This window comes from Gavia stellata, chromosome 7 (genome assembly GCF_030936135.1).
Source record: "Gavia stellata isolate bGavSte3 chromosome 7, bGavSte3.hap2, whole genome shotgun sequence".
Lineage (NCBI taxonomy): Eukaryota > Metazoa > Chordata > Aves > Gaviiformes > Gaviidae > Gavia > Gavia stellata.
The window spans coordinates 20,128,216-20,155,150 of record NC_082600.1 but is presented as its reverse complement, the minus strand read 5'-3'; the positions used below and the strand labels follow the sequence as shown (position 1 = coordinate 20,155,150).

At 41.0% G+C, this 26,935-nt stretch overlaps 2 protein-coding genes across 2 annotated transcripts in view; both read left to right on the top strand.

Moving 5' to 3' along the window:
• Positions 1–12,407, top strand: part of TDP1 (tyrosyl-DNA phosphodiesterase 1) — a 49,571-nt gene extending 37,164 nt beyond the window's left edge. The window contains exons 14-15 of the mRNA XM_009820605.2: positions 1,138–1,252; positions 12,055–12,407. Coding sequence (XP_009818907.1) covers positions 1,138–1,252; positions 12,055–12,128 — 189 coding nt within the window. The 3' untranslated portion in view covers positions 12,129–12,407. The remainder of the gene's footprint in view (positions 1–1,137; positions 1,253–12,054) is intronic.
• An 8,028-nt stretch (positions 12,408–20,435) lies between these two features.
• Positions 20,436–26,935, top strand: part of KCNK13 (potassium two pore domain channel subfamily K member 13) — a 67,091-nt gene continuing 60,591 nt past the window's right edge. The window contains exon 1 of the mRNA XM_059819894.1: positions 20,436–20,772. Within this exon, the coding sequence (XP_059675877.1) occupies positions 20,436–20,772 (337 nt within the window). The remainder of the gene's footprint in view (positions 20,773–26,935) is intronic.

The window sequence follows — 26,935 nt, the reverse complement described above, 5'->3', positions numbered from 1 at the left end:
GGCTCTGAGCAACCTGATCTAGTTGAAGATGTCCCTGCTCATTGCAGGGGGGTTGGACTAGATGACCTTTAAAGGTCCCTTCCAACCCAAACTATTCTATGATTTTAGAAAGAAGAATAATTAATGTTTTAGAAATAAATAATAAAAACTTGATAGCCTTTAAACTTTATTCTAAGCAAATTGTACTTGATTGATAATAGGCTATGGGAAATCTCAGTATTAGAGATTTGCTTTTGTATAACTCATTACAATTGATGAATTAGATCCCACTTCTCTGGAGAAGTGGCTAAGCAATATCATCTGCCCAAGTTACTTGAGTTGCTTTAAATCTATCCACACTTGTATTGTATTGCATTATAGCTTTTTTTGTAGTTCTTAACCTTGTTTGAAATCCACTGTCATTCTAATATGAGTGTAGTCTTTGAAACTTTTATGCAAGCAGTTTCAAGTCTTCATTAAATTTTTTTAGCATACGTGCATAGCGTTACCCAAGATATCTGAAAAGCATAGGTTTGAAGACTTGTTTCTCTATCACAAGTTGAATTTTAATTCCGTTCATGAAAAACCCTGAACATCTAACTAATATGGTCAGGATGAAACTAAACAGCAAAGAGACTATTTTTAAAGCTTTTCCCTTTAGTTAAATATTAAACACCAAAGGTGTTAATATTTTGTTTAATAATTAAAATTTTATTCCAATGTCAGTAAGCGTTTATGCAAAAGAAGCAACATCTTGTTGAATTGAGATATGCTGCCCATATGGTACTAGCAAAGACCTTAGGCAATTTGGGTAGAATTGCTCACACAAACAAGGCCACAAATGTGTTTACTTAGTGAACATGGAAATAGATTGGTATATGTGTAAGGGACTGAGAAGGTAGAGTATATGCCTGTGGCCTGTGGGGCCAAGCCAATGAATGTAAAAGAAAGAGAAGAGCCTGAAATTGTAGTAATAAGAGAAGCTGAGTTCTTAAGACAGGAAGGTGCTTTATGAAGTATCGAATCTCAGTAATGGAGGCAAAGCATTTTGTTTATTAAAATAACTCTTATTGAGAAAGAATCTATTGTGGATTAGGTTTGTCTTTTTCCCCAAAAAACTAATAAGTCTTTCTTCTGTATCCTTCCCTTCATTCATAGGGATTGGACAAAGGTTACTTTCATGTGAGAGGGAAAATGCTTTCAGAAAGTAATGATTCAGCAACATATTTTCCTGTACCTTATGACCTGCCACCAGAACAGTATGGAAGCAAAGGTAAGTTGTGACTTCAGAAGAAAAGTAGGTGTCTTATATATGGAGCAAACTAATTTGAGTAACTCTGAGTCATTTGAACACTGGTATGTTCTAAAGCTTTATTTTAACACTTTTGTGGCATGACTACATTTGAGATTATATTAGTCCCATATTCTGCTTGGAACTTCAAAGAAGTCAATTATAGAGTCTTTTGGTTCTCATTTTTTCTTTATTGTTGTTTAAGTTTTGGACCAACAACCTAAATATTATTTTTTCATTCCTCTTCTGGGATTCTTGTATACATTAGGAAAATAGATACTCTTTATAGAATCAAAATGCTTTTCTGCAGAACTAATGGGGGAAGGAGTGTTGAAAGAGGAATGTTTGGAAGAGAGCAGGTGTGAGGAAAAAACAATCCTCTGGAAGTGGGGTGTGAAAGAAATACCATAGGGCAAATGTGAAAGAATTGCTGCAAATCAGAAGAAAGAAGAATTCCTTTTGGTCCATTCTATATTTTATAGTTTCAGACTTCGTTTTCTGAAGATCTGTGTTGGAATCCTCCTTGTAGGGGCAGAGGGGATATTTTTGATAACACTTGAAGAGATTTACAAAATCTCAACCTTCTCAGCTTCTGAGACTATATCTAGAACATGCAAATCAAGAAAGTGATAAGTGCTGCTATGGCATGATGATGGCTTGAAAACCTAAAAATATGTTGAGGATAATGATGTTGATGTGCAACCTGCAATATTTGGGAAGAGTAAATTTTTATATTTTTGTTCTTAAAACTAATGCTCTTCTGTGTTGCTCTGAACTCCATCATCCCCTTCTGCCACTGAGTCTAGATTAAAACCTTACAAGTCTGGACAGCTTGTTGGCAAAGAGGCTCTTGCCCCACTTGGTCAGGTGAATCCCATCAGCTCCCAACAAACCTGGCTTCTCAGAGGTAGATCCATGACCATAGAAGCCAAAACCTTGAGTATGGCACCAGCTGCACAGCCAGGTGTTCACCTGTTCAATATGATGCATGTTACTTCTGTAACTTGCGAAGATGATTTTTCTGCTTTAAGAGCTTACTACTTACCTAAAAGAATTCTTAAATGATATTTCAGTTTTCCCAGAGAAAACATACTGGCTCAATGTAGAAATGATAATACAAACTATTATACTGTTTTATTCAGTATAAAACACACTGTGCATTTAAGTATTGTTAATGTTGTTTTGGGGAGTGGTGGCAGGGGTTGTGCCTGGGTTACTAGCTAACTAAAGGGGAAGAATATATTACAACTGTTGTGTTCTGGGACATGTATGCACTGTCTGCTTGTTAACTAATGCTCAAACTAATGTTTTTTTGGAAGGTTTTTCTAAAAGGTCATACTTAAATTTTTGGAAATATTAAAACAAAGATTAAAAATGAGAATCCATGTGTGTTCCTGAATGTGTTACATATACTATCTTCCTCGTGCAAAAATGTAGTTGTTCTTGTTATAATTCCTGCATTTAACCTACTGTGTCAGTGAGTTCTATGCATATTTCAAGTAAATGTAAAGATTTTTTAACAAATAACTTTTTTCACTTTTTGCATGGACAGCTTATTTCTGTAGAGAACTTGTTTGTCTGTAGTTCAGCTTTTGGGTTTCAGCTTTCTCCTGTGATATGAACAGATGTCAGAATTCAAGTTGTCTAGACTTTGGCCATGGAAGCCAAGTTAGCTGCCTGTGCCTTTTCACATCTCTTCCCTGAATATTCTGTTTCAGTTCCTCAGCTTCCTGGTGGAAAAGATGTTTAAAGAATTCCCATATTATGGGATGGACTCAGAAAATAATTTGTCCTTAAGAATACAGTTATCAACTCCCAAAGTCTGTGGAGAGTGAGATAAATAGATTTATTTTAATAAAGTCTTCAGAAGCAGAAATGCAAGTAATTATCCTTTCCCTGAAGAAATCATATTGACTGATCCCTATAATTGAATGAGAAAAGACTCTGGGGGATTTTCCACCAGCTCAGATTCTGTAACCATGGGAAAACAAACTGCACATCCCTTTCATATAATCAGAAAAATCCCATCAGGAGCAGGAGGGAGGAGAAGCGGGTGGAATAGTGAACAGATGGTCAGGAGCAGGGCCATACACTTGCCATGTAAAGTTCTAAGTAGAAGATAGGCATACCAAAATACATTGTTTTTCCTGTACTTCTGCAAATCCAAATCTTGGATCAGACATACTTAATGTTACAGAATTATATTATTATATAATGTAACAAAGTGAAAGAAAAACAGTTCATTAGTTTGTGGAAATAATTTAGTTGCAGAGATTCTTTGTCATTCTGTCACAATGACTTTCTGTCATTAATTCGTGTTTATCAGATGGGACTGGACTTCCAGCGTGAAAACTGTTACAGTGAAGCAGATGCATCTTGAAAAGCAATAAAATACATCTCAGGACATAGAACAATTAACTCATCAGTAAATTGTGTAAATAATCTGTCTGGTTTCAGCCATAATAATTCATGAGATTGAGCCACAGTCTTTTAAAGTCCATTAAGTTCAATAATAATTAAATAATTTGGTCCCTGACCTACTTTTCCCTCACCCTATATAACAGGGAGGAAAAAAAAATACAGAAGACTTGTCCACCTTTGCATGGTTTGACTTATTAGTCAGTGGGTTTCATTCTAAAACTCAAATTTAGGCAAAACAGAAAAATAGGATCTCTTAGAGAAACAATCATGAAGATTTTCTTCCTCCTCTTCACAGAATCACTAAGGTTGGAAAAGACCTGTAATATCAAGTCCAACCATCAACTAACACCACCATGCCCATTAAACCATGTCCCACAATGCCTTGTCCACATGTTCCTTGAATGCCTCCGGTGAGGGTGACTCCACTGCTTCCTTGGGCAGCCTGTTCCAGTGCTTCATCACTCTCTCAGTAAAGAAATTTTTCCTAATATCCAACCTGAACCTCCCCTGGTGCAACTCGAGGCCATTTCCTCTTGTCCTGTCACTAGTCACTTGGGAGAAGAGGCCAACACCCACCTCTCTGCAACTTCCTTTCAGGTAATTGTAGAGAGCGGTAAGGTCTCCCCTCAGCCTCCTCTTCTCCAGACTAAACAACCCCAGTTCCCTCAGCTGCTCCTCATAAGACTTGTGCTCCAGACCCCTCACCAGCTTCGTCGCCCTTCTCTGGACATGCCCCAGCACCTCAATGTCCTTCTTGTAGTGAGGGCCCAAAACTGAATACAGTATTCGTCTTCCAGAGATTTCTAAAGAATATAAATTGAGATCATGGTCAGACATAACTTCTTGGTTTTGTACTGTTTTTCTCTCCCAGAGAGATGGATTATCCTTCACTGATATGTAATCATAGGCTAAACGATAGTTGCCGAAGGATGTATCAATGTGCTTTAAGATGTCACTGGTAGGGTAATGATGATATATCACCTCTGTGACACACAACATATTTAAAATTTTCCCGTTGCTTTCATTTAGTTTTCAGCTGCGTTTCAAACTTGTACAGAGCCGCATTTTACAATACATGGATAGGTAAACTCTATCTGTTTGGGCCAACCAGAGTCATTTGATCTTCCTGAAGGGAACAAAGAATGAAATTTAACTGGGTCTCAAGCCATAGCTGGTAGCAGCATAGTCACTTCAAGTTGAGATGAGGAGTTTGTAAGATTTCTTCTGTGAGAGAAATCATACCAGAAATATTTTCATGTCAAGTAGCTCATTTTAACAGCATAGGATGATTAAAAAAAAAGCCAAACAAAAAACCACAACAAACAAAAAGCCACCAACAAACCACACTATAATGTTTGAAAAAAGTATTTTTGGACCTAAAAATTGTCAGAAAATAATGATTATGTGATTAATAAGCTCAATGAATTAGTGAATCTATGGTTTACATGTATTGTAAACCATATTGTTGCTGTATTATAGTAAGAAAATAAGACAGGTTCCAGCTCAGTTCAGATTAATCTAAAGTTAGAGTGAAACTACATATTACTCTCTGTATATGCCGATTATATGAATTACATTAGTCTTTGGTTATTTTGCTCTTTGTTGAAGATTTCTTTCCTGAGCCATTTTGTAAAAGTGTATTAAAATCTATTTCATTATTTTCCAGCAGGAAAATCTATTTTACCCTTCGTAACTGGGGCCTAAAGCTGTCAAATCTCATGCTATGAGAGGCTGGAAGAATGGTGGGCAAATGTGATGGAAATTTGCTTTAATGCAAGTTGAAGCATTGTGGAGAAATTAACAGTCCACTCAACAATTCATTAGTTCTCTAGCTGAAGTTTTAACCTCTGACAGCTGTGATTTCATTTTCTTAAGGATGCACAAAAGGATCTGTAACATGTCTCACAGGAATGGCTCTCCTTTGTGAAGGGCCCTGCTCACAGTTAAAATATTCCATTACTACACTTACGTGGAAGAGCAAATTGACCTTTTCCTTGTAACTTCAGATATTCAGTGCTTGATATTTTGTCTAGTTTTCAGGGAGTGGGAATGGGTAGTATGGTGAAATTACATTTGGTAAATATTTGTACTGATTGCAGGAAACTAATAACACTCTGTCTCGTTTATTACACATAAACTGCTGTTGTGTTGGATAAAAACAAGAAAAACTTCACATCATATTTGCCTCCAGCTTTGGTAGGTTTAGATATTTGTGTTTATCCTATTATTTAAAGAGTGGGGATAATTTTCATTTATCCTGCCTTGTACTAGTGACAGAGTGCCTAAAAGAAGAGATTAGTGTTTTGTCCAGCTAAGCTAGAGGAATCCTTTTTTACTCTGAGCTCCCTTACAGGAACTTGCTGTATCCTCAGGAGTTCAGATAAGCGCTGGGAAAACGTCACTGTACATGTTCTCTACCTTTCTCCCACCTTTGTTTTTTGTCCAAAGTTCTAGAATTCTCTACTTTGTCAGGTAATTAAAATATTTTTGAAGAAATTAAGAAAGAAGACTTCTGAGAAAGTCATTCACATTTTTCAGTAACTTTCTTTTTTCTAATTAATATTGCATAGCTACCTCAGAGCAATGGTAAATGTAAATCTGAGTATGTTTAGAAATTTCGTTTTTGATTTTTTTCAAGCAGCAAGTAACAAACTGTCATTGTAGTTCATATACTGGGGCAGCTGGCAGGGAGCGGGGGTTGGAACCAATCTCAGTCTGTGTTGGCATCCATTTCCTTCCTAGGTGGAACCAAAAGCATTATTATTGACTGGTAAACCTGCAATTTGAGGTCGAAGCTCTCTTAAGACAGCTTGACATCAGATGCTTCCTCCCATGGCCTCACAGAGTCTAAGTGTAATGTTTGAGTACACAGTAAAACCTGTTTTTCTTCAAGCTTTTTATAATGACCATGAAGAAATTAACACTTTTTCTGAGAGGAAACTTGAGTTACAGATTCACCATTTAGTTTGACCACTTCTGCGTATTGTTTTGATAGGGTTACAGACTTGAAGACCAGAAGGAGCCGCTAGATTGTCTGATCCGATTTGCCACATGTTACTAGCCAATTTCTTTGAGCTTAAAGCTTGTGTTTGGCTAAGAGGGGTCTTCCAAAATATGCTTTAGACCATTAGTTGAGAGCATTGTCATGAGATGGCAAATTCATCATACGGTCAATATCTTGCTTCAATAGTTGATCAACCCAAGAATTTTAAAAAAAACCACTTTATTTGGGTTATTCTTTTTCAGGTTAGATGTATGATTCCCAGTCTAGTTGTTGAACTTATATGTGATTTGATCCATCTTGTGCAGAGTGCAAGATTTGTAGTTGAAGTCTGAGGAAAGGTAACAATATGTCATCCTAACAGATCAGAGTTAAGGTTGGACAGAGAACTTTTACTTAGGCATTTTTCCTTTAGACTGTTTCTTCCCAGCTGCTTTAAATTACCAGCACAAAACAGTTTTATTATACATGATATACGTAGCTTGCATCAGTCTCTTGCTGCAGGGAATAACATGCATGTTTTACATCTGGCAGTTTTAAAATAAAGATTAAGATCATTCCTACTCTGAAGTGACAAAGGACCTCATTAATTTTTAGCATTTGTTGTGTGCAACATGTACATTATTAACTCTTTGCAAATTGCTGTTTTCAGCAATTGCAGTTGTTCACCTCCAATAGTCAGCTGAACAGCAGAAGGCCATTTGTGGGCAGCATATGCATCTTCAGGGCAAAACTTCTAAAGAATTATAAAAAACAAAATTATCTGGTAGCTGATAGTACTACTTAATATCTTGACAGAGGAACTATATAGATAAAACAATCTCCTGAACTCCCGTGTTGTTAACCAACAGATTCAGGCTGTCATAACAAAAAAGACTATGACAAAGCTGAATGTATTGATGATACTAAGATAAAAGAAACCTATAGACCAGCAATATAATTTGAGAATTCCTTGGAAGGAAAACAGAAAATTATCCAGTCTGGTATTTGGGAAACATGCATACAACAGCCAATCTTGCTTAGCAAGATATCTTCATAAGTAAAATTTATTTGTGCCTTTGATAATATTCAGATTTTTATTTCCTCTAGAATCTTTCATATGAGTACTGCTACTTTGTTGTTTAAAGTTATCTTCTTGTTGAGCTCTATTGTCACATCTCAGTTGCAGTATTGCTATTATCTCTCTTACCAATACAAGTTGACCTGATCCTCTCATGAAAGCAAAGCATTTCATTTAGAGTGCTTGAGGACTGGTTGCACTATCGCTTTTGTTTCACCCTGTTGAGAATTTTCTTACAACACACTTACATTACACAAAGGGATACAGCCCCAGGGTTTTTTTGTACCTTTGTATGGAAAAAAGGTACAAGCTGCTTGCTGTAGTCTAGGAATATCACTTAATTTGTGATTTAGATATTACACAGTTTACTGACTGAGGAAATCATCTGTTGTATGGGAGGAGCTTGAAACTTCAATACATAAGTACATCAAGGGGTTTTTTTAGAACAACTTGGGAAAGACCTCAGAAAAGTGCAAAGGACTTCTTTTTTCTCATCACATCAACACTTTGAGAAACAAAGCAAATCCTGCTTTTAAGCTGCAGTGCTGGGTTTTGTTTTCTTTTTCTTTTTTTCCCCAATGAGTGGTCATTGTCCTGGCCTTCAGGAATTACTACCTTGTTTGTGAATATTATTCTAGATCCCACATCTATACCCCGTCTGCCTTTCCCTCTTCTTGAGATCTTTCAGGTATGATTTTTGCATTGAGAGGAACAAGATTCATTCCTTTTTTAATGCCATGCTTATCCAAAGGGAGGGGAGAAAAAAGACTGAAGTATAGTGTGCAACTTCTGCAAATGCTGAAAGGGAGAACTTTCCAGCTTCATGCAGCAGGGAGTAAGTTTGCCACGTTAGAATGTATGTGTAGAATGACTTGAAGAACAGTTATTTGTGAGTAGCCTTTCTGTATGTATTAACATTTATTACTTCAAAGCTACATTTTTCAATTGGAAGACTCATGAAATATTGTGAAAGATTATGTAAGAATCCAGTCTCTGCATTTAGAAATCAACCAGGGATAGGTCTCATCCAGATCTCCACTCACAGTGCAAAAGACACTTGTATTTTAAACTGTAGGAAGATGATCACAAAGATGCTTTAATTGTATTTTTTACTTTACTATTCAATTGCATGTTCCTGTAATTCACAGACTTTTCTGGTTTTGGCTGTACATACCATACTGCCATCTGTCATACTTAGGAGAACATGAAGTTTTGAGATGGCTTGCCGGCATGTTTTTGACCTACACAATATACTGCATTTGTAAAATACTATTGTTAAAATTTGGAAAACAACTTTGTTGTACCATTGTCAGCTCATGATTTCATATTCTGTAACATGATATCAAAATGTGGGGGATTCTTGGAGTGATTAATCAGGTGTACTTGAAAAAAACTTACCTTGTTTTCCAGGGCCTCTTTATCTTTAAATTAAATGTGATAGTCCACTCAGTTGTGAGAGTATCTTCAAAGGTTTGCCTGAGTATAACTGAAATAGCACTTTGTCTGAGATTTCAGATAATCGTAAAGTAGCAGTGGGGTAGGAATGGCCCTGTTCATTTTACTGTGTGCTAATTCTAGTGCTAGACTTCCGCTGCTAGTAAGTGAGGCAAGAAGGAAGCAGTAGTACTGGGTCACTAGGTAACACTAATTCCAATAAGGTACAGTTGAGACAAAATTAGGGTATCAGAAATGAAGAACGGAACTTGAAAGGTGTGGAAGATAGGTATGTTGAGCAGACTTTAAAAATATATATAGTGGGGCTATAAATAGAGAACAGTTAACTTTTTTTTCCCTCCCAGAAGAGCAAAGGATTTAACTTTCAAAAGTTTGGCAATCGTTTTTAGTGTGCAACAGTAAGCAGCTGTGGTCATACGGTATTTGTACACAGTCATTGTCTTTCTCTTGCTGCTATAGCTCCTATTGAAAGTGATAAATAATTTTAAATTGGAGCTGACATTTTAAAAATAACTGAATTGTAATTTGTTTCAGCAATAGTTCTACACATGGCTTATTAAAATACTATCAGGTGATTTATAAAACCAACAGCATCCCATTAATAGAACAAAGTTCCAAGTACGTTACTAGCTACCTTAAGAAAATTTTATTAAGATAGCCACAATAAAAAAGAACTAAATTAGGTATTGAAGCTTCTCAGAGTGCTTTAAGGGGTGACTGAAGTTATTTCTGTACATGTAAGTCTTCCTCTGTTTGTATGTTTTGCTGAGTTAAACAGAGTAACTGCAGATAGAGATGGGTAAGTCCAAGCTGCATAATGTGCTCCAAGTGACAGATTCCAGTGCTTGAGTGGGACTGGATTTATTCTGATGTCATAGTTAGAGGTCAATGATCAAATCTGAATGTATACTTGAAATCCTCAATGCTTTTTCCAACATTGGCTTTATTCTGTACCCATTCTTATAACTGTTAATGTTTACTATGTGGTAATGTATTCACCAAAAATACAAAATATACACATGGCTCTCAAGCAAGAGACTGATGAAAGAAGCTTAGGGAAGTAATGGTGCTACTTTTTTTTTTTTTTTTTTTTTTTTTTTTTGTAAGAGATCACTCGAAGTCTAGATATCCTGACTAGACTCGAAGTCTAGAAACCTAGAGGCATTTTTTGGGAGTGCACTGTGAGTTAAGTGCCATAGTTTCATCTGGTTTCTGATGCCTTTTAGTTTTTTGTGCTTGGAAATCACCTATCCCCTGTAACCAAAAGCTAGCCAACTACTTCTTCCACCTAGGCACTATATCATGATTTTAAATCAGGGGAAGACATGGATGTTTGCTTTTATTGTCCTTTTATAATAACATTATGTGAAAGATGGCATTTGTTGCACAGGCTGTTCTTTCTCTGGTGATCACATTCCTGTGACTTGTAACATCCCTATCAGTCTTCATAGACCATAAACGTAAAGCCTTTTTTCAAGTCAAGCAGATTCAATTTTGTTGCAATTTAAAGCGTTTTCCTATTACCCTCTTATGACTGTAAACAGGCTCTATTTTTGTAAAACATTTGCATAGCTGGGATATGTTTCACTGCAACAGATGGAACTACTGTACTAGAAATAAACGCAGTCTAGTACCAAGTAATAATAAGTATTTGGTAGGAATGCTCTCCCTACCCCATGTTTAATTGGCGTGGTACTTGTCACAGTGTGCTGTTGTGTAATTTATACATCCCTTCATTACTGCTTCTGTCACTTTCTTACTCTCCTTGCTACAGTAATTCTCACTTCATATATTGTGAGAGCTGGCACTGGATGCTGTAAATTTAAAATTGGACAACAGTAATCATAATCAATAGCTAATCTAAAATTTCAATTGACAAGCATGTAGCAAATCTTCTTTAGCAAGTATACATAGTATATCATGTAGACAAGTAGCTTGTTTTTCATAAATGAACTACTCCCGTCATCCTCAGTACAATTCAGTTTAATCTATGCATTGTACAGATTAATGTCACTCTTCCTTCAGGGCTCATTTTGTAGATGAAGAAAAGAAACAGGCTATATTTCTATAAACTTCTTATTTGAGAAAAATCACTGAAAGGATTGAAGGAGTTTTCTCTGTATTTCAGTAGGAGTAGCCTGAGAGAAGTAGAATAATAGCTTGGCTTCATAGACCAGCTGCTTTTCTGCAACATGTATGTGGTAGGAGGAAGAGCCTAGAGCAGGCTGCAGAGCTAGCAGTTGGCTCCTGCTGCATTGCCTTTTCTCCTTCCCATGAGTGGGAATAGCTTCTGTATTCTGAGAAGTGGAGGGAGGGAACTGTCTGCTGCAAACCTGTTGCTCATCTAAAGATTTAATGTTTGAAGTGATGTGTGAACTTGAACATTTCAGAGTTCAGGCAGTGTCATTCTTAGATACTGAATTCTTACTGTCCATGTGAAAAATACTAATACATTACAGCTCGTATTTATAATTCCATTGGGTTAAGAGATGCGCAGCATAAAACTTGCTGCCTATAAGCCAAACCAAATTTGACTGTATTACTGTTCTTGTATACTGTCTGAAATAAAATTCTTTTACAGCTGGTGGGGAGTATGTTGGGTTATGATAATTATATTTAAAATAATACTTGGGGGGAAGCCAAAGCCTTTTGAAAACTCTAAATCTTACCATTTTAAAAAATAGCTGAATAAAAATTTCCAGTAATCTGAAATTGCACATGGGGTTATGTAAAAATAAGTTGGAATTTTGACCTTCCTCTTCCTCCGAAGGGAGGGGAGGAAGAGGATCAAAATTTTACATTTAATAGCTGAATTTGTCATGAGCATGTTTTTGTTTTGGTTTACAGATCAACCATGGATTTGGAATATTCCTTACACTAATGCCCCTGATACACATGGAAATATGTGGGTTCCATCATGAACATTTCCACTATTCTGTGACGTTTTACTTACTGACACTGAGCCTGCCACACTACTTGCAAGACTGCTTATTTCTGTTTTTTAAGCTATAATGTCTGCTATAATGTCTAATTTGTAGTTGAAAGAAACATTAAAATGTTGATAATGGGGAGATTCTTGGAGAATCTATAACCATATTATTATAAATGAACCTGCATTTTTAAATACCTTTTTATATGCTTTTTCCTTACTGTGGTTCCTAATATGCTTTTCAAGATTAAAACAAGCGTAGGCTGTTCTCAGAGATTCTCTCTGCATTTTCAGCTGTAATGAATTTAAAATCTGCTGTTCCGTGAGACTGTTAGTTGGCCCCAGTAGCTAGAATAAAAGTTACTGTATGTAAAATTTAAATAAAAATAAAGTCAATCTTGTTTATATATCCTTTGTTCCGTCTTCTTCTAAGTGTGTACATTTCAAATTGGATTGAAACTTTGCTTTGCAATTATCACTTCTAATGCAAGCTCTAACATTTGCTGTTTCGGCTTCTTGTAGTATTTGGCTTCTTGTCAGTTACTTCCTAATCCTCTTTTTTCCCCCTTGCAGACACCCAAGAATGGTCCAAAACACTAAATTGAAGTGGATGGGCTTGGGTACTGAAGAGCAGTCTTAAAGAGTGCTGTGGGGTGTATGAACAACTTGTCCTGCAGCCTGGAAATCTTGTAGTATAGTGTGGTACTTCAATCAGAATTGCCTCTGGATCCCAAATAATTGGACTGGGTAGCTGTTGCTGTGCTACCTCATTCATTTTGCAGTATCATTCCCCAAGATGGTTTGGAGTACACTGGGAGTGCACTTTTCCTAATGTTTATCTAATGTCTATCCCTGTTTCATTCAAAAATTACCATAGCAAAGGGGTGTGTTCAGGAAATCATTGTGGCATCTGGCTAGCAAGAAGTTCTCTTTCGTTTTCCTACACTGTCACAGACCAATCCATAGAGAAACTCCATGAAGTACTGCTTCTTTTCCATCTTTCATATCCTTTCCCTGATGCTCTACCCTCTCTAGTTACATTCAAGTTCTCTGATGCAGTTATCAGATGGTCTTTCAAATCAAAAAGGTTATGGCTTTGAGTTATTGTTGCGGAAATTATTGTACAGTCTCTTATTCAAAGGGAAATGGAGCTAGATAGTGGAATAGCCTTGCCTATAACACAGAGGAATTTTACACTCTTCACAGCAAATGCTAGGAACGTAGGTATTTAGGTTGCTCATTTCTTAGCTTGTGTTGGCAATTTAGAGGCCCAGTAATCATTATTACTGCTTTATCTAGTTTTGAGAACTTTGCAAATAATGTGAGCCAAGTACGGGTCAGAATGCTGCTGGGGTGTCCACAGAACAGATAGGAAGATTGCTTTCTGCTTTCATTTTCCCTCGATTCTGTATGCAGAATCTCTACTGTTCATGCTACATGCAGAAACTGTTTGATTCTGTCCCTGATGAACATGAAAAGACAGGGATCAGGGAAGGCAACATGAAAATGGAATGGTGTGCTCTAAAAACTGTGATAACAACTTCATAGCCATTGTTATACTTTCTTTTTAACAGACTATTATTGTTTTAATTATTTTCATTCTGTGAGAATTAGAGAAGTTCTAAGTAGGAAGATGTCTTCACGTGAGGAAAGCTTTAAGAGTTCTAGAAGGTCAGCTAACACTTAATGGACATTTATCCTTAATTTGTGAAGAATGTGATTTATTCACTTTACATATGTAAGTATTTCTATTTTTGTCATGCTTTGACCAGCTCTGAGGCACTCCTGGTTAAATTCCAGCTGGAATTTTTTGGCTTCCAGGAACTTGGCATGATTTAACTTCAGCTCTCCAGGGCTCAAATTAATGCAGTGTCAGAAGATCCTTCCAAAGTCCGTCGGTGGGAACAAATAAACCAAGTGATCAGTTCTGCTAGAAAAACTCAGGAAATCTTTCCAGTGCAGAGCTGTGACGCAAAGCAACTCAGACTGTGGTATAAGCATGGAAGTGAGGCACTGCTGGGTGGCAGAGGTGGAGGAAAGAGTGAAGGCTGGGGGTTTGGTTTGCTCAACAGTATGTGGTGTGAGGCAAACTAAGGGTTCAAATAAAGGTTGAGTTAGGTTGTAACAGAGATGCATGTAGTTCTCTTTTAACTGTTTATAAACAATGCTCTTCCAGAAGGGCAAGTAAAACTTGTTTTGAAGAAACTGTCCGAAGAAAACTAAAACTCCAGGGTGGCAACAGTCTTTTGCAGTCAGTCCTATGCAACCCAAACACAGCTGGGCTTCGTGACATATTGGAGCTGGACAGAAGGCTCTTGACAAAACCTTTGGCTAGAAAATGCTGTTTAATAACAATTTTATATATATACAGCCTCTCAGGTGCCAGGACAGATTTAAGAACACTTCTTAACTGTCTGAATAAAATTTTAAATTTTTTCTTGTGCAGAATATTTTGAAATTCCATTTTTCATACCAACCTAATCATTTTTTTTTCATGTCAGGGCCCTAACATTTGGAAAGTGGAATTACGAATAACGTGAAGGAGAAAACAGACAAATTAGTCCAACCCACAGCAGAATGTCTGACATATGTAACTGGATTTGACTCTGGGATCTTTGGTTAAGGTGATATTTAGGTCTGAGACCCATGTGCTTCTCCTTTATTTTTAAAAGGTAGTTTGAATTTTTAAAAAAAAAAGAAAAAAGGCAATAGCATTGTCTGTAGACGTAATTGTTATTCAGAACATCTTTGTTACTCAATAAATTGCTGATTAACTTCTCTTGCTACTGCTGAGTATGAATCTGTTCTGGTGCCCCTTCAAAATTAAGTGCTTTCCATTACAACAACAATGTAAGAATTTATTGTTAATGCATATCAATACATGCTGGTGCAAACAATGTGCACGCATTTCTGCAGTGCTGCTAATTAAGCTGTAAAGGAGGAAGTAGTGCATTTTTCTGTGCCTAAATGGCTAAAACAATTTGATCAACCCCTAGCTAATTTTAATGGCTAATGCAATTGGTTATGTTTTGTAAAAGGTTGACTAACTCCTAACCCCCAGCTGTACAAGGTCCCATACTGGTGTTATAAACCTTCCATCAGAGAGATCACAGCATGGAAGGGAAGCAAACTCTGCAGAGCTGCCATACACCCTGCAGAAGGAGAGATCAAGGTGGACAACTGGAAATTTGGTTTCACAATGCCACTTCAGTACTGGACTGCATTGCTGTAGCCATTAAGATAATGGGATAATACCAGTTTACTCCCTCCTGGGACAAGGAAGTGGTTGCTTGTGGTTGCTTGTGACTCTGCAAAGGTTAAATCTTCTGTCAAGGGCAGTATAACATTGTGCAGTTTCTTACTGGAGTCACATAGTAAAGCAGTGATCTAATTTTGATTTGTTCAAGGCTATGATACAGTGATCTGTCTAGAGTCTTTTCACCGCACTTGAGATTAAATCTAGCATCACAGGAGGTAAAAAGGTGTAAAAGGTACCATGTGTTTTGTTCCGTGCTAGGTGTGCAAACATGCAACAATATTATAGCTGTCTCGTTTGGTGGCTTTCCTAAATGCGTCAGTGTGTTTTTTTCAGCAATTACTGATATGTTAATTCCTTGCACTTTATTCTGCTAAGGCTTTCTGTGGTTTTGATATTCCAGCCTGTCTTCCAGTAAACAAATATGAACACAGTAACAGAAATAACTGCACAAAAAATTCCAAGTAAATTAAAATTAATAGAGAGATGTGATACCAAGAACTAAATATTGAAATCATTAAATTAATGTAACATATAGATATTCACTGTGACATACTCCAGCTACCCAATATGTGTATTTGAAAAAGCTAGAATGGAGATGTAATATTCTTTATAATGGTAGATGCTACCTAATCACACAGATATTTCTACTGACATCAATAAAGTTACTGGCATTTTATAGTTGTGGAATTAAGCATTCTGACCCAGGATGTCAGAATTGTAGCCGAACGCTGACAGTAGTCACACCATTCCCTCTCTTTACCTCTGAGTTTCTTTTAATCCGAGCAACTATAACTGGCATCCTGACCGGCAAAAGAAAGAAACATAGCAAAAAGTACTGGAGGCTGAAAGGAGCTATGTAAGTTCAGAAAAGTAAGTTCCTATGTTAATCTACAGTCTTTATATCCTTGGCTTTTTTTCTTTTTGTAATATACTAGCTTTTCTGCTTCTCCGTTTATCAAAATTTTATCTCTCCTCAAACTAATTCCCATTTACTGCTCTCTAAATGTTACTGCAGTGCCTTCAAGCTATTGTGACCCTGTTGTATTAATCAGATTAAAAGGTTCGTCCTTGAGTTGAAAGTATTTTCCCTTGCTTAGAATGGAGGAATGCGGGGGGGCTCCTGGATTCTTTTACTATCTCTTTGTGACTCCAATCTGACTTTATACAGGTTGATTCATGTGTCTCTTTTTCTCCCTTAACATGCAAACCACTATGGTACACAGTTATAGTACCAATGTAAATAAGCATCAACAAACAAAAAACTTGCTCTGAATTATGGTGGTTTGTTTCGCAGTTTGGAAAACTAAGCTATCAACCCGACTTCTTCTTACCTGTTGAAATGCTGGAAGTTAGCATGCAAATGGAAAGTGGTTTCCAAAAGTGGAAGTAGTTCTTGAGGACAACTCTTGAGGAGTCCCTTGTAGGGACTTTTAAGCCCTGTCTATCTCTGCCTCACTTTCCCAACTGTAAAATTTAATTTCCAAATATCTTTAAATAAAAACACCCCATAGGGTATTCTCTAAGTATAAAGGAAATATCGTCTTCCCCAATAAGACTACAATATGATTATCTTCCTCAGCCCCACTTTAGTAACTGATGTGAAAGAGATGGAAAAAGTTTTCATATTTCACATTCCTGAAAATCTCTTTCATACAGCCAGGTTCAGTCATCTTTACTGCTAAACATCTGCTTTGTGAGGGATGAGTACACTACATAAAGGCAAGAAGCGACATTCCTTACTTCACATTCAGTAGGAGTCCCCCAGAGATGCAATCTCTTTGAAACTCTTAGCAAAGCAACAGGCATGTTGAAAAGTTTAGCCTACTCTAGATGCCCCAAGTGCCACATGTTCATGAAGTTTGGGGATTTTTTTTTTTTAATTAGTTTGTTAACATCGAAGTTATTAAGGTCCAGAAGTTTTGTTCCGCATCAAAGCTAATAGAAGGCTGGTTTCTTTGCTCCTCTAGCAAGACGTTTCATTATGTACAAAACTTGCTCAAGAGTAAATTGCAGCTCTCCCATAGCTTCTCCAAAGATAAGCAGTGCATTTTAGTTAAGTACACCAGCTTATCACTTCCACAGGAGATGTTTAATTAAAAAGTACTGACACTATCAATGAGATAAAGTAACTAAATCTCAGCATGATTCTTCCAAGTAATTTCTGATGCATTAATAATAGCTCTGTTCCAACCAGACATTTGTTGGTAATCGTTACCAGGATACTCAGTGACTGTAGCTTTCTTAATTACAGGGTTATCATTCAAAACTAGTAAATACATCGATTTTTTTCTATTATTTACAATCATGCTAAGCCTCACCACCACCAATCTTTTTGTCACTAAATACCTGCACACATAGACATGAAGGAGCTGCGTGCTTGTGGTGCTGAGGTGTAGGACAAACGTAGCAGGTTTCCTGATAATAATGCCACAAGTGCCTGCACTGAGATTAATGGCAGTGCATTCAGTGTTGAGGCTCACAAGATGTTAATTTCAATTTGGAGTTAATTTAAATGTCAGCAACATGTTTAACCATTTTTTTAACCTGAAACCAAAAGATAACTTTTTTTTGCCTTATGCCAGTCAACACATTGCATTTCTTTATTCAACCTTGCTGAGATGCTCTGGATGGGCGACTGCATCATTACACTGTTCGTGCTCTCCACACACTCAATTTTTTTCAGCTATCTACCCAAAAGCAATGGGAATAGTGACCTTTTTCACAAGAAAGTATTCTTTAGAATAAGTACCTTAATTAAAACAGGGGAAGTAAAGGAAGAAAAGGGACTTAAAACATAGTATGTAAATAATAGGAGGAACTCAACATCGTTGAACAATTTTCCTTGGGTACTTATTTGGAAAATGTGATTGTTCTTCCCATTCCTTTGGGCAATGGTTGCAAGCAGTTAAAGGCTCCTGTTCCCACTGTGCTAATCCAAGCCACCCAAGGACAGCTTCGATGGATGGAGACTTCAGTGCGGGCCGAGGGTGCTCAGTCAGTTCTGCTGCCTCTGCTGGCTGGGAGAGCACTGACTTAGATCCATCTTCTTTATGGCTGGCAAAGACTGGCAAAGCAGGGAAATGTAGGGGGTTTTTTCCCCCTCTAATGGGATCTATCAATTTTAAAGAGACACCAGCATTTTCTACTGAAGCATGTGGTTACCTTTAGCACTTAGCACAGAGTCTGGTCAGTTTGACTGGCATCTTGTCTTCCTCTTTTTTGGCTGTTTAATGTCTTCCAGCATTGCTGCTAATTTTAATTGCCATATGTCAGTCTATGCTGAAGACTAATGAAAAGGGAATAAAATCCTGCAACATGATGCATTATGTATCACCTATGAATAACAACAAATAGGAAAAAGCAAAGAGGAAGCATAAGTCCCATTTGTCCTTGGCTGTTGGTTTACGGTGCAACGTGGGAAAAGGACTTGGCTTCTCTCTGTGCCATGCAGATTCGTTGTCAGGCAGTTGGTGATCCTCTCTTGAACCCCGGCACAGAATTGCCCACAGCCCACCCCCGGGAGTCAGATCAATACCCAAGATGCAAATACACCTCAGGCTGTTAGACCATCAATGTCTCTTACACTAAGTATGTGATTATCTACCATTAAGGGAGATTTGTAATTACTAAGCTCTTACTGTTAGGTCCCATTGCATTTTAACTGCAACATAATTAATAGAAAACGGGGAAAAGAAGTGTTGTAGTAATACCTCACTAACCTGCTTTCTAAAATAAAATATATGTAGATTGTCTTTCACTGGAAAGAAAGAGTTTGTATACACTAATATGTTTCACAGAGCTGAATTTTAGCCCCCAATTATTTTAAAGTCGAATTCAGCACTGTAGTAATTGCCAGATATTGCAGTGTTTAGCTTTTTCTTTTTACAGTAACAATGATTTTTCCAGAAGGTTGGCATGGAGAGCTCTTTGACCCTGAAAATAACGCATTTTTAAACCACATTGCAGCTGGAGAGCTGCCTCTGTCTTCCACACACAATTTCCCTTCGACCGCCCAGTGTTGGAGGACGGAGATGTAACGACTTGTCGGGAAGGCAGTCGGTACCCAGACCTGCAGAGAACGAGGTGCCCTCTTTTGGCAACAGGGAGTAATTTTTCTTGCCTTGATAGCAGGGGCACATCATCAGCTGGAGGTTTTTACTCCCGGTCTCTGCAAGGGGCCCCGTTACCCTGGGCGGCACAGGGCCCCTCCGCCCCACGGCCCCGGGGCTGGGCGGACGGCAGCCCCCGGCGGGCGGGAAAGCCGCGGGCGCTGGGGGGGTGCCGCCCCCCGCCCCTCTGAGGGGTGGAGGCCGCGGGCAGCCGCCCTCCGGCGGGCCGCCCTGCCAGGTGCGGGCTCGCCCCACCCTGCCCCGCCCGGAGCACCGGGGAGACTCTCGGGGGCGGCGGCCTCGCTGCGGGCGGCGGCCGCGCCTCGGCTGAGGGGAGCGTCCCTCAGGGGCGCGGCCCGGCCCGCGGCTCGCCGGTGGCCATGGCGCGGGCGGCCCGGGGTCGGGGGCAGCCGCGGACCGGGGCGGAGGTGCCCCGTGGCGGCGGGGGAGGGCGGCGGGGCGAGCTGCCGCCGGTCCCGCCTCGCCCCCCCGGCAGGCAGGAGGCGCCTGGCGGTGCCTGTCCCTGCGCCCCGCTCCGACGTGCTCGGGGCGGGGGAAGAAAGGGGATATGAAACTGGCAGAGACGGGAGCCGGGCGCGGGGCCGGGGCGCGGCGGGGCTGAGGGGCTCTGCGGGACGGGCCGCTCCCTTCCCTTCCCTTCCCTTCCCTTCCCTCGCCCGCAGGATGCGCCGCAGCCCGAAGCCCGTCCGCCGCGGGGCCGTGCCGGCCGCGGCGGGGCAGCGCCCTGCCCCCGGGGCAGAGGTGCCGGCCGGCTCCCGGGAGCGCCGCTCGCCGCCGCCGGCCTCCGCGGCACCCTGAGCTCTGGGGCCGCGGCCCCGCGCACGCCTGGCGGGCGGCGCCGTGATGCCCGGCGGCGGGAGGGCCCCGACGTAACGTGGCGGCGCGGCAGCCCGGTCCCGCGGGGCGGAGGATGGCGTGTCGCGGCGGCTGCTGCTCCAGCGCGGGTCGCCTGAACGCGGACAACGCGCGGTTCCTCCTGCTGGCGGTGCTGATCGTGCTGTACATGCTGTGCGGCGCCGCCGTCTTCTCGGCCATCGAGCTGCCCACGGAGCGGGAGGCCAAGGAGCGCTGGGAGGAGCGGCTGGAGAACTTCACCCGCCGCCACAACCTCAGCCGCGCCGAGCTCCGGCACTTCCTCCGGGAGTACGAGGAGGCCAGCGTGGCCGGCGTCCGCGTCGATGACATCCGCCCCCGATGGGATTTCACCGGCGCCTTCTACTTCGTGGGCACCGTCGTTTCCACTATCGGTGAGCGGCGGGACCCGCCGGCGGCCGCGGAGGGACGGGTGGGGCCGGGGCGGTGGCGGCGGGGCGAGGGCGGCCGGCGGGGCGCAGCCCCCTCCCTCCTCCCCAGCTCGCCGGGGTTACAGCGGGCTTCGTGCCGGTGCCGCGCACGGCCGCGTCTTCCCGCGGCTCCGTGTTTTCCCTCCTCCTGTCGGAGGGGCACTGCCGCGGGAGCACCACGCTCGCGGGAAGCGCTCTCCTCTTGGGCGCCGCAGGTGCGTTGGGAAGCGCGGCTGGGTGCTCGCTCCCCGGGCGCTGTGCGCAGGGCGGGCAGGGCAGCGGCCGCCGGACTTCTCCCCGGGAGTTTCGCTTGCCTGCGCGGAGGAACCTGGCCTCGGCATGCGGTGGCAGACTTTGTGAGAGAACAGTCGCACCCAAAGCCGAGGGCTTTAAACAAACGCTGTATGTCTTTAAATTCTGGGAAATCTTACTATAGCAAATCTTAGTTCTGGAGGTGGGTGGCTTCGTAGGCTGTACGCTCAGAAGGGACTTTTCTGAGGATCTAGTCTGGTCTTACCAAGAACCATAAAATAGATTTTGTAGTGTCCAGCTGCAGAGTGTACAGCTTGGAAAGGTTGGGTTTCAAACCACTCGGCTTTTTGCTCTTCGGGCTTTCTGAGGCAGAATCAACAAGTCGGTGGGCACTGCTTATTTCGTTTGTGAATAAACCCGAGTTTATTCAGGTTGAAGGAGCCTGCGGGGGAAGGTGATACTGAATAGAAATTCCGAAGGGACTGACGACAGTACATTAGGATGAAAAGGGACCGCACCAGGAACTGACATAAGCATCCCAGGGAGCCCATGGGTGTCAACAGAAAGGCTTCCTTCAGGCGGCTGCGGACAGCTAAAATCCCCAGAGAAACAGAGTTTGCTTTAGTTAAAGACAGGCGATCTGGTGTGCATTTACCGCTGTGACAAATGGGGTCACAAAATCTTAGTAACGGTATCTCCAGTTCACATCAGTCTCCCTCCACGTGCGAAACGCACACTGAGGGATGATTGTTTAATTAACAACAGCAATTCTTCAGGAAATCTCCATTAACACTTGTTCCCTGAAGAGGAGTTTCAAGATGTCTTGCTTTATGTGGGACGTGTGAGAGTTTCTGCTGTCCTGCAGTTTGTAGAATACCTGACGCTTTCCAGTGGTTCTGCTCAACCTCTCACTAATACTGAGTGTCTTGGGTCTGGAGTTGATTTTGTTGTGAAAGACGTCATTGGGCTGGTTTTAATATTTCCTCAGGGCATCAAGGTTTAGGTGTTTTGTGTCCTTAGACCTTAAGTCTGTGACCCAAGAACTACGCTTAAATGTTCTGCTGAAGTGGTAATTTAAAGTAACTTACAACATTGTTAAGTCCATTTTTGCAGACTGCTGTAGTTTGTTTGCCATTGTAACATTTCCCTTAGGGTGTGCTTCTTGTATGATCAAAATACAGTGTTGATGCTAACCTTTGCTACAGTTATAAAATCATAGTAAAGAGAGCTGGGACTAGATCTCCAAAGTCCACCTGGTCCGCCTCTGTTCCTAGAGGAAGTGAATTATATGTGACTTTTTTTTTTCCTGATACATGTTTGTCCAAGCTGCCATTTCAAACCTGCGCTGTTGGAGATCCCACAACTTCCACAAGGAATCCAGCCTTGTGCATTATTATCCTAACCAGAAAAAACAGTTTTCCTGATGTCTACCTTACTGCAGTTCAGTGACTTGCATTATTTTTGTCTTACCATCCTTCATACCAAGAGAATGGCCTCTTAGGTACTCAAAGACAGTTGTCATGTGTCCCTTCCATCTTCTCTCAATTCACAAAGCCACAATGTTGTGACACCCCTTTGCTGTGATACAGTTACTTCTCACATGCATTAACTGATGCCAGTAGTTCTTAACATTAATAATTATCTTATAAAATGAGATTCTTAAGGAGAGAAGGGTATCTGTGGTCTTACTAACTGTAGCTGCTTGCAAACAAGAGCATCCACTCACGCTTTCTGGTAATTTCTATGGCTTGCTGATTTCCGTTGCCCACAATTTAGAGCTCCATCAGTGTTTCTGCAGAAAGCATCCCCGAGAACCCTTTTTCCTTCAGATTGTGTATGGTCTGTAGACTTTGGCGATTTACATCCTGTCCCTTCTTTTGATCTGGCATTGCTCTTTCTCAGTCTTACCAATGGTGTCACTTTCTTAGTGCGTTTTATCAATTGCATCATCTTTCTTAATCCCATCAGTGGCATTGCACTCTTTCAGTCATATCAATGGCACCCCTCTTTCTTAATCTTCTCAGTAGCATTGCTGCTTTGTGAGTCTGATTGTGCATTTCAGCTCTTTATCTTAGCTTGTGCTGCGGGCTGGGCTCTCTGGACATTCTCAAGACTCTTGTGCTTTGGCCAGATCCCCTCAGCTGTGTCACGCAGGAGCATTCTCCTGCAGGCTCTGCAACCACACACTCATTTTTATCAACCATATTGGGGTCCTAACAGTAGATTATGTTTTACACATCTCAAATCAATACTTTTGCATTCTTCTCAGCCCTTTCCAAATGGTCCACATCTTCTTTCACGCCCCAGTACGGTGCCCCAAAATTAACGTATTACTCCAGCTGCAACCTTGCTAGTTCTGAGGAAAGGGGAAGGATTATTTCATGTGTTTTTCAGTCTGTACTTCTGGGGTCTATGTACATTTCTACAGCTAACTAAAATTTGGTGCCTTCAGTTAAAAGCACTTTTTCACGAATAGCTGCTTTTATGGCATTTTCCTAATATCAGCTAACCTTAAACACACAGTACTGTGTGCTGTATAGAAGCTTTTGATTTAGCAGGTAAATTGTTGCAAAAGCAGTCATCTTTTATTTCTTTTGTAAAGTTTATATCGGGTGGTTTTTTATCTTTTGCATAGTGGAAATTATTTTGCTACGCCACCAGAGTAAATTTATTTCTTCTGCAGTAAATAAGACAAACGTAGCCACTTTGATATACTGCTAAAGCATCACTCAAACATTACCTGTAGCATCAACTGCTTCCTGTACTTTAGCTAGAAAGAAATACCATCATGTATTTTTGGCTGGGAGACTACCTAGCCGGGAGGTGATCCCAAGGAAGAAGACAGGGTCGAAGCCTCTCCATCCCATGAAGGCAAGTCCCTAACTCTAATCTGCAGAGAGGAGCCCACGTGTGTGTAGTGGGCTCCTTCATAAGCCCACTTTGGTTTCCAATCAGCCTTTTGTCACATAATGTAGTGTCCCTTTTGCCTAGAAATCGGATGGTAGTGGTACTGTCTCAGGATGTGAGAGATCAAGGCAACTTTCTTCTCAGCAAGGACTTGAAGCAACATCCCCGTGTCTCAGCAGAGTGCTGTGACTACCAGTCAGGAGAATAATTTTAAGCCAGGACTCTCAGTGTTTTCTGTTGAAACTCTTCCACATCGCATAGACTAATAAAACATTCTGCAGACCAGAAAGTAAAACAAGATCTAAATCCTAATTTGCACTTCAGTGAATGTTTATGTGGTTTATACAGGGGGGGTACAGCATTTGGTAGGCTCTGGGTGTTCGGCAGCATTAGACTGTAAGGTCACAATCATCAGCAGGTGCTCTGAATCCTAAGGACCTCTCTGGTACCTTGGGACAGTAGTGCCGCCAAGAGGTAGGGAGCTGCTGCCCAGGTGTTTGAAGACCTATGCATTGGATCACGGCTTATCTTTCATGACAGACATCTGGGCACCCTCAATTCCACTGGAAATAGCTGGACCCTACTACCCTTGAGCAATACAGAGGGTTAGCATACTGGGAGATTTGCAGCATCTAGATCCTCCTCTGCTCTTTGAAACCATTGGAAAAAACTTACTGACTTCAGTTGCATCAAATGAAGAATTTATCAATGCATCAGGACACCCTTATCTCATGTACAGCTGTTTTTCTTTGAATAACTTGAAAGGACTTTGTTTCCTTTTTGTTTTTTAAAAAAACACATATGCCCACCCCAGCCCGTATTATGATCTTGATTAAAACTGTAAATGGAATAAAATGTGTCTTGTCATAAAGGCATAGCCTGAAGCAACTTCTTAAACTGACGTATGATATGGTTGCCCTTTTCACAGGCTGGTGGAGGTTGGAGGGGATCTCTGGAGATCATCTAGTCCAATCCCCGCACTCCAAGCAGGGTCAGCTACAGCCAGCTGCTCAGGGCCGCGTCCTGTTGGGCTTTGGGTATCTCCATGGATGGAGGCTCCATAAGCTCTCAGGGCAGCCTGTGCCAGTGTTTGACCACCCTCACAGTAAAAGAGGGCTTTTTCTCCTTTTCAAATGAAATTTCCTGTATTTCAATTTGTGCCTGTGGTATCTTGTCTTTTCTGTGTGAACTGTTTATAAGCAGTGAGCCAAAGGAGGAAATTATATCATCTTCACAAAATGAGGTACGTTTTCTGGAGATGTTGTCAAAATTTGCATCCTTCCTCTCTGCAAGAAGCTGCAGCATGTTGGGCTGGAGGTGTAAGGTCTTGGTGCAAGGGGAGAAAACAGATTTGTCCACCGATGCATTACCTGAGGCCCAAGAGGTAAAATTTCCTGGAGCAAAGGGTGAGATTTTTACAGTAGAGAGTGATGGGCAACCCACAGTGTATTGTACAGAAGAGGTAGAAGGAGTCACAGCATCTTCTTTAAGCAGCCTTGAGGGGATTGCAGACGGGAGCACCGTTTACTAACAGGGAAATCTGCACAAGGTGAGACAGCCACACTGTCCACCTTACAGCACTCTGTCGTGGAGTGAAGGAGAGAGTGCTGATCAATGTTAGAGAAAGTGCTTTCACCTGTGTAAATGCAGTACCTACTACTGAGTAGAGCTACAGCTGTGTGTGTGTGTAATAATGCCCAGCAAACCAGCAAGGTCGTTAAAACCAGAGAGCTGGGCTACTGCTTGCAGCCTTCAGATCACCCTGTCTTTACCATATGTAGAGTGAACAATGGGGGCAACTACACCAAATGCTCCACCTGGGGCCAAACTTACTCCTGGTGTCACAGAGAGACCAAAGGATGTGCCACTACCTAACCGTACCATGCCTGAAATATTTGAACTTGTACAGCCCAAGGTGCGTTGTTCTCCTAGCTAACATTTTTCTTTAAATATTGTTTATGCTGCAAGCAGCCCTAATAATTCAAAATGACCTGCTTTAGCCACTGAGCCATACATAACCAGGGCTCTGTAATCCCAGGTGGGACAATGAGATATGCTTACAAGAGCTAACGTTTTCTTTTTCATAGATTCATTCAGTTTCTGGATTTCTCTCATCATAGATTCTGGTCATATCTTTCCTTTCGGTGAGCCAACACTTCAAGAAAGTTGTGCACATGTGGCAACTGTGTCCTACCGTTTAGAGGAAAGCAATACAAGTCAGTGTTTTTAGTTATGCTCTAGCTGTGCCCCTCATTCATTAATAGAGTGTGTCATCTCTCTGCTTCACTTTATCCAGCCCAAAAGTGAGAATAAAGCTATTCTTTGACTCAGAGAGTCTAAGCTCATTTTTATGCTCATAAAGTGTATTGTTGTTCTTGTCCCTGAATGTCAGTTGCCTAATCGTGAACTTCAGAAGACACCATCAGACCCTGAATTCTGTCTCGAATGCAACCCCCTATACATTTTCTTTTAAAGAGATCTCTTCCTTAAAAACAAGTGGCATGCAGCTGTTGGATAAAAAGCATAGCTGTTCAAGTTCTGCCACAAGAAGGGGAGTTTGGGTTTCGGTTCCCTGCTTTGACCACAGCTCTCACATTCTGGCTCTTCTTGATGAAGGCTACATTTAGTGGAGGGTGATGTGTACATAATTTTCAGTTTTACGGATCCTATACTGATTCCAAGATATTCTTCACCAAGGCTGCTCTCAGAGATGGAGACACTCCTATGAAGAACTCCTTGTTTGGCACGGGGGCTGTTTCAGATACCCTTCTGAGGTGCCTACCTTCTCCCTGGTATGATGATCGAACCAGAGCATACAAGGATTTCTGGAGCCACTAAGCTTTTGAGTCCTTTCCTGGATATAAAGTACTTTTTGTCATCTTGCCGTGCTCATCAGCAGAAGCCCAAAGATTACACCAGGCTGTTCAGATTTTCTTTCAGATAAACAATTAGAAATAAAACATTTAGT